The sequence below is a fragment of the Thermobia domestica genome, chromosome 14 (assembly GCF_964235325.1).
Source record: "Thermobia domestica chromosome 14, izTheDome1.hap1.1, whole genome shotgun sequence".
NCBI classification, from domain to species: Eukaryota; Metazoa; Arthropoda; class Insecta; order Zygentoma; family Lepismatidae; genus Thermobia; species Thermobia domestica.
Window position 1 is genome coordinate 77,131,819 of NC_137467.1, and position 8,660 is coordinate 77,140,478.

Genomic DNA, 8,660 nt, shown 5'->3' on the forward strand with positions numbered 1-8,660 from the left:
GTATAGAATTGTTTGCCAGGAATCGCTGAAAAGTCGGCCTTAACGTAGGTTTCGTCGTCCATAATGATGTGGCGATTTTCGCATCCGAGGTAGTCATAGAGTTTGCGAGCACATGATGTGATGACGGTGCGCTGATTTTCTGAAACTCTTGGCACGTTCTGTTTTTTTTTTTTTTTTTTATGTCCTCATACCTTCGCGTTGCTTGGATCTCTGCACCATGCTGACGCTTGTGTTGCATTTCCTGGAAACATCCCTGACCGAAGCACTAGGATTCTTCTTTATGGTATTCACGATCCTTTTGTGATGTCGAGGGTCACATGGCCCGTAAGGATTTCGATTGTGTGGTTGTTCGATCGACTGAGTCGTAATGTACTGTGTCGGTATGGTTTGGACAGTTCTGCGCGGCATTTCCAGGTCCTTCGCAATCAAACTCCACGGGCGACAAGGATTTTGGAGCCATTTTTCGACGACTCATTGACTGTGATCACTTTCATTCATTGCTGTATCTGTACCCTGCAACATAAAACAGTGAAAAGTATATCAATTTCTAAGTTAATGTACGTGCTATCAATACATGTAAAACATAAACTTGTCCAATGCGTAATAAAGGTACTACATCAATTTAAAAATGGCATATTTAATTCGGTACATACCTTAAATATAATATGACACATTACTCTCTCTTTTACTCTAACGTAATATTACCATCACTTAGGTGTACTCATAATACTGTTATTTATGGCTGTATTTGATATATGTACAATATAAACATTTGATGCTAACTCGGTTTTATATTGCATAATTACTCGACTTTGAGAGGATTCCTGATAAATTAACATAAGATGTGGAATATTACGTAACATAAAAGAACCATCCTGGATTCCGAATATTCTGTCTAGTACTTAGTTTGTATTTCGGTTTCACTTTTCTACCACAAAACATCATCTCGTACACAATAGAAATAAATTAATTACGTGTACAAGTTCTATATCTACATTAAAATCGAAGGAATGGATGTTATAACAATAAATCATAAATTTCTTGCCATTCCAACAACGATTCAAACTATTACCGCCAAATCAACATAATTATTGTAAAGAAAAAGACCTAAAATGGCATTGATTCCAATGTCATTTGTGCTTATGCGAAATAACATCTAACTAAAAATTATTTTCGTTATTGAACTGTAACATGTTTTAAAGATTCGATGTTACTTTACACTTTTATTTATTTATTTTTATGGTGGCGTTGTTTTGATTCTTTTCATTCAGTGGCAGTGATTGAATACTATGTATATACCATGTTTAATATTGTCGTAAGTTATGCATGTCAGAATAATTGGAGACAATTTTTGTTTTTACGTAACAAAGAACTTTAATAGAATGAAATTATAGAAATACCAAGCTTACATTCAAAATGGCTTTTGTTACTGGCTACAGCGATTACCGAAATATCAAAGAAGAAGAAGAAGAAGAAAAAGAAAGAGAACAGGGCAATGGTACAATGTAAGTTCTTAAGAGCCTGACATACTAAAAATAATACAAAATTTACCATTTTTCTTTTGCTTCTTTTTCATAAGTGAAAGGAGATAATGAAATGTAACTTACCACAACCATAGATAATGTTATTCTACAACAGAAAATATGAACCTGAATAATTTTCACTGTTGCCATGCATAGAAATTACAGCGTTGCCAGAATTAAATTTCCCCAAAACTCGAAATTAAGGCAGCAACTGCATTTGATTACATATCGTTTTGTTTTGGAATCCTGTGAACTAGGGTCAAATAACATTATCTAATTTTAATAACTGTGGGTTCCTGTTATTATCCGTGTAACGTGGGTTCCTGTCACCACGGCATGGCGCGTCCTCAGGTTGCGGATCGAGGAGAAGGCCTCTAGATATAGAGGTTAGCTGCGAATATACTGAATAAGCAGTCGCGGACAGACGACTAGGAGTGGTCCTCCAGCTTGGGGGTTTGGATAAGGCTAACACCCTCATCCTGTAAAAAAAGGTACTTGTTCAGAAACATTCACAAAAGCCTCGGACAAGGACTGATAACTTGGCACGACATCAGCAAAAGAAAATGGACATGAGATTTGGAACATGGAATATTAGAAGTCTTTATAGGGCAGGCGCGTTAAAATCTGTAACGAGTGAGTTAGAGAAATACAGGATGGACTTAGTAGGAGTTCAGGAAGTTAGGTGGGAAGGAAATGGATCTGAGAATTCCGGAAATTTTACGTTCTTTTACGGGGAAGGAAATAAAAATCACCAGTTAGGAACAGGGTTTTTCGTTCACAAACGAATATTACCAGCAATTAAACGGGTTGAATTTGTTACTGACAGACTTTCTTTTATTACTCTTAAGGGACGGTGGTGTGATATTATTGTTTTAAATGTACATGCTCCAACTGAAGATAAGGGTGACGATATAAAAGATAGTTTTTACGAAGAAGTGGAACGGATATTTGACCAACTCCCGCGATACCATATGAAGATTCTATTAGGGGATTTCAATGCGAAGGTAGGACGAGAGGATATTTTCAAACCGATTATAGGGAACGAAAGTTTGCATAAGGAAAGTAATGACAACGGTGTTAGACTCGTGAACTTTGCAACATCCAAAAACCTAATCGTCAAGAGTACAAAATTCCCACATCGCGACGTTCATAAATACACTTGGACATCACCAGACGGAAAAACACATAATCAAATTGATCACGTTTTAGTAGATTGAAGAAGACAATCTAGCATAATTGACGTCCGGTCGTTTAGAGGGGCTGATTGTGACACTGATCACTACCTGGTAGCAGCGATAATACGGGAGAGATTATCGTTGAATAAAGGTAATATTCAATGTCCGAAAACGGAGAGATTTAATTTAAAGAAATTAGAAGAGAGCCAGGTAAGAGAGGAATACCAGATTGAAGTTTCGAATAGATTCGCGGTTTTAGAAGACTCGGAGTGCACTAGTGTTGAGGATACTTGGATTGAAATTAGAGATAGCATTAAAAGTTCAGCAATAGCAAAATTGGGACACGCGGAAATACGTAGGAACAAACCATGGTTCGACCAAGAATGCATTAAACTAGCAGAGAAGAGAAAACAGGCAAAATTACGGTGGCTACAAAATCCGAATGAAACAACTACACAAAATTTCGCAGATATCAGGCGGGAAACTTCCAAAACTTTTAGAACAAAGAAACGGGATTTTTTGAAAGCTAAAATTAAGGAACTTGAAGATAACAGTAAAAATAAAAATATTCGGGACATGTATAACGGGATCAGCGAATTTAAGAAAGGCTATCAACCTCGTGCTTGTATATTAAAGAAATCTGACGGAACAGTTCTCACCGATACGGATAGCCTCTTAAATAGATGGAAAGATTTCTTTGATGATTTGCTGAACACGCAGCCAAAAACTAATGTGCGTGGAGAAAAGGAGATACACACCGCAGAACCGTATATTCCAGAACCCAATCGAATAGAAGTGGAAGCCGCTATAAAGAAATTGAAGAAACACAAATCTCCGGGTATAGATGAAATTCCGGCTGAGTTAATTTTAGCTGGAGGCGAAAAATTGTGGAACAAGATACACAAACTCATTCTACTTATCTGGAACAAGGAAGAATTGCCACAAGAGTGGAAAGAATCAATCATTGTTCCAATTCACAAGAAAGGCGACAAAACTGACTGTAATAATTATCGAGGCATTTCTCTTCTGTCAACATCCTATAAAATCCTTTCAAATATTCTGTTAGCAAGATTGACCCCATACTCAGATGAAATTATTGGAGATTATCAGTGCGGATTTAGACGAAATCGATCAACTATCGACCAAATATTTACCATTCGCCAAATACTCGAAAAGAAGTGGGAATACAATACCCCGGTACATCAACTATTTATTGATTTTAGAAAGGCGTACGACTCGGTTAGGAGAGAAACATTATACAACGTTCTTACAGAACTTGGAATACCGAGAAAGCTAATTAGATTAATTAAGATATGTTTAAGTGAATCCCAAAGTAAAGTCCGGGTAGGAAAATTTTTGTCCACGAGCTTCCACGTCGAAAATGGCCTGAAACAAGGAGATGCGTTGTCGCCATTATTATTTAACTTTGTGCTGGAATACGCCATAAGGAAAATCAAAGATAGCAACCAGGGCCTAGAGTTGAACGGCATTCACCAGGTTATGGCATATGCTGATGATGTAAATTTAATAGGGGATGATAGGAGAACAGTAGAAATAAATGCAGAGATATTATTAAACGCTTGCAGGGACATGGGTTTAGAAGTAAATGCAGAGAAAACTAAATACATGGAAGTGCGTCGGGACCGTAATACGGCAAATTGTGGAGGCGTTAAAATATTAAATAATGCTTTTGATAAAGTGGATACTTTCAAATATTTAGGATCAATATTAACAGACGAAAATCATATTCACGAAGAAATTAAATGTCGACTAAAAGCAGGGAATTCGTGTTACTATTCGGTTCAAAATCTCTTGTCGTCGCGAATTCTGTCGAGGAATTTGAAGCTTAAAATATATAAAACGATAATCATGCCTGTTGTTCTGTATGGTTGTGAAACATGGTCGCTTACTCTGAGGGAAGAACATAGACTGAAAGTATTTGAGAACAGGATCCTGAGAAGAATATTCGGACCCAAGAGGAACGAGAATGGGGAATGGCGGAAGCTTCATAACGAGGAACTACATAGTTTATACGGTTTACCCAACATTGTTAGGGTCGTCAAGTCTAGGAGGCTTAGGTGGGCAGGTCATATAGCTAGAATGGAAGAAAGTAGAAACGCTTTCAAAGTCTTGACTGGTAGACCCATAGGAAAACGACCAATAGGAAGACCTAGACGCAGATGGGAGGACAATATTAAGATGGATCTCGCAGAGATAGTAATACAAAGTAGAAACTGGATGCAATTAGCTAAGGATAGAAGTCAGTGGAGAGCTTTTGTGAACGCGGCACTGAACCTCCGGGTTCCATAGGCCATAGAGTTAGTTTTAGTTAGTTAGTTAATTTTAATAACTATATGTTAGAGAACTATTTTGTTTATTACAAACTAAATATAACTATTATTTAAAAAGTAAGTTCCCAGGATTCCAAGACAACATGATATGTAATCAAATGCAGTTGAGTTCGTTTCTCTAGTCGCTGCTTTAACTTAGATTTTGGGGGAAATGTTATTCTGGCAACACTGTAATTTCTATGGATGGCAACACTAAAAATTCTTCAGGTTCATGTTTTCTGCTGTAGCATAATATTATCTATGATTGTGGTTTCATTTCATTATCTCTCTTCACTTACGAAAACAAGCAAAAGAAAAATAGTAAAATTTGTATTATTTTTAGTATGTCAGGCTCTTAATGTTTACAATATGTACACTACAGCATCTATTATCAATTAGCAAGTATAAGTCATTTAGTAGTTAATTTTAGCATCCTTAGTACAGTGGTTGGACATCCCTAAATGTCTTGACAACCCGAAACAGCTGGATCCTGATCCTTAAGATCTCTGCAGGCATAATGAAATTAGAGTTTTATTAAATTAATAATGATGTGCCAGATATTCTTCTTGTTACCTTTAATTTCTTGTTAAGTAACTTCCTTTGTTCCATCTGTTTATTTATTTGTGGTTTATTTCAGGTTACCAACAGCGCATACATGTTTCAATGTTCTGCTGCTACCTGAATACAAGAGCAAGGAGAAACTGAATGATAGACTGATGAAAGCAATTAACTACTCAAAAGGATTTGGCATGTTGTAGACTTGATTATTGCGTGAGCCCACCAGGGGCCGATTTTATTTTCCTTGGTTTTGTTCATGAAGTCAGAAATTCTTGTTACATATTTTTGTTCAGTGCTTAAATAGCGTTGAACAGATGAATTCGCTATTTGCTTGTGAACTGTGAAGCCCCACTGCCATGAACTATATGGATAATATGTTTTCGTTCCCACTTCTTTCAATCTACCTACTACTGTGGTGGATTGAACTCTAAAACAAAATGGCTGTTGTGATAACTTTCTGTGGGAATATTTGTTGCGTTTTAGGAATGTTTTCACATCTTTCGAGTGATTTCATATAAGCAGGAAGTAATGCTTGTCAAATTTTCAAACGTGAAGGCAGTGGACTAAAAAAAATATATCTCTACATAGTCATGGACTAACATTTAATCACAGCTATGTCAGTTGAGTCATTTTATATATAACTGTAAGGAATTTGCTGTATATACATTTGATATTGTATATTAAATACCGGTATGCGTCAGAATGGATGAAATTCATATGTATGTATGTATGTATGCATGTATGTTTGTGTGTATGAGAGTCAAGATCATGAGAGTGGCAGGCATTACAACTTGTTGAAACTTTGGAAATGAGAGCATAATTAGGATTTTTTAAAGATAAGGATTCTTGTCTCCCCGCTTGACTATTGTATGAAAAAGAACTTAATAAACGAAGGACTGACGTAGATAATCGAAACCAAACCACTTAATTGAGTTTCTTACTTCATATGTAGTTTGTGTCTGTTTCAGACTTTTATTTAAAAAAGGAGAAAAAAGAAAAAAAAAAGTCATTTGTTTCATCGATTTGTTTGATTCATTATGATTCTTTTGTTCGTTTGTTTATTGAGCTTGAAGTGACTACTTTGTAAGTGGTTCTGTGACTCAAATGGAGGTAATAGTTCCATATCTTGTGATTAGATTTGTACGCTACTTGGCAGTTATCAGGAATATGCTGTTTAAATCAGTAATTATGAAGAAAAACAACAATTCTGTTCCTTTACCATTTGCATGGTAGTTGTATTTGCTTTACAAATAAATATATGATTGATATAATGACATGAAATGTGTTGCTACCAGTGAACTGTAATCCTCCGTGATATTTACGTGTACATTTTCTATATTTCTGTTGTCTGTGTGTGTGTGTGTTCACGAAGGTTAAAACGTGTAAAAATAAGGCCAAACTTTGGAAAATAATAGGTCATAAAGCAGTCTTATCGTTGCAATAACTGGTCGTACTTGTATTTCGGGAACTCTAAAGTTAAAGGAATTTAATCATGTATGGCTGCTTACAGCTATGAGAGTCCATTACATCAGCGCCGTAAGGTAGATCTTCAAATCCACGAGACAGATCAATATTCTTTAATTCAGAAACGTTATATAAAATTACTATAGAGTCGTGTTAAAAAATGGCCACCGACCTCTTTGAAAAGCATACTTTTACTTAGATGCAATTAAATCAAACAAAAAATAATTTTCTTTGGCCAATTGAGACGTTTATTTAGAGCCAAAATATCTAAATTACTGCACATTGTTGCCAGAATAGTTTCGTTACAAATCTTACATGAAATCCAATCAATTTTAGAAAATTTAATAAATTATGGTACGATCATATTTATTATTTAGTTCCTGAATAGTTCTAACTTTAGTATTTTGTAAAATACTTATTTTCTTTATTATTGTTGCAGTAAAATTTGCTGATCGAGTTTAAGAAACACAACGCTAGAATATCTGGTACAAAGTGTAGTATTTCCTGCAATATTTCGACTTCGGTGTACTCAATTATCAATCATATTAAAAAGTTCATAATTCTTCCTTACATTTTTTCGCGTTTTCCAAATTTTAAATGCTGTTTTACATGTATTGTACGTGATCATGTGGCACTTATAAAGTATAACACAAGGAAACTGTTTTGCGAGACTCTGCGTATTGCTGTATAGCTAACCGTAAAACGTAATAACTATGTCAAAATTAATTTGTTGACGTATTTTGCGACAATGAGTTTCTAAGTATTACATAATTCCATAGAAATTTTAAGGATATTTTCTGAATGTTTCAATATTTTGAAAAACTTGGAATAGTGAACAGTGTTTAGAAGCCGTATTCAATCCTAAAAGGAAAAGCTAAACATTTTATTTTTCACTGTTTTTCCTTAACAACCTATTTCAATATTACGTACGAATTTGAAAGTAAATCCACAGTGGAAGTACAGAAAATGTGCAAGTGAATATCACAGGATTAGAAGGTAAAATTGTTTATTGATTCTGCATTTTTGTACGTTCAAAGATATATATAAAAAGGTTGCTCCCGTTTGACGAAAATCTTTCAAAACAATTCTAATTTTTCTGCTCAAGTTGAGACATTATTTAAACTATAATGAAATGCCGCGTCCATGTGTTCTTGTTCATGGTTTTCTTGTTTCGTTTTGATCAGACGTTTTCAGTTAATTTTATTCTTTTTTAGTGTTGATTTGAAACGTGGTGTGTATTTTCAAAGTGAGCATAATTATGTCCCAAGTTTCTAAAGTTAAAAAGAATCGACAAGCGAGGCTCTTAGTTGTAATAAATAATACTGTAGAAGGAAAAAATATTTATTAAAAAATAATGTTAATAAAAGACTCAGTTGTGTAAATGTGTCTTTAGTTTCATTGTATTCAATGAATAAACGTTTTGGCAGTGCAGTGAATTGATAACAGTATAAATCGATGTGAGTATGTAAGTGACTATTGTGCGGGTATTTAAAGTTTGTAGAGAGTTTCTATTCGGACTCGAATGAAAGTATAACAAAATATATGATAGTTGCATTGATCAAGGTTAAATGCTTGCAGTTTAAGGCTTTGAAATATTGCGATATATCGAT

At 34.9% G+C, this 8,660-nt stretch overlaps 1 protein-coding gene across 4 annotated transcripts in view; it reads left to right on the plus strand.

The window, feature by feature from the left end:
- Positions 1-8,432, plus strand: part of Ube3a (ubiquitin protein ligase E3A) — a 98,994-nt gene extending 90,562 nt beyond the window's left edge. For all 4 annotated transcript variants that reach the window (XM_081738605.1, XM_081738607.1, XM_081738604.1 and 1 more), the window contains exon 10: positions 5,666-8,432. In XM_081738605.1, the coding sequence (XP_081594731.1) occupies positions 5,666-5,786 (121 nt within the window). In that variant the 3' untranslated portion in view covers positions 5,787-8,432. The remainder of the gene's footprint in view (positions 1-5,665) is intronic.
- The last annotated feature ends 228 nt before the right edge of the window (positions 8,433-8,660 follow it).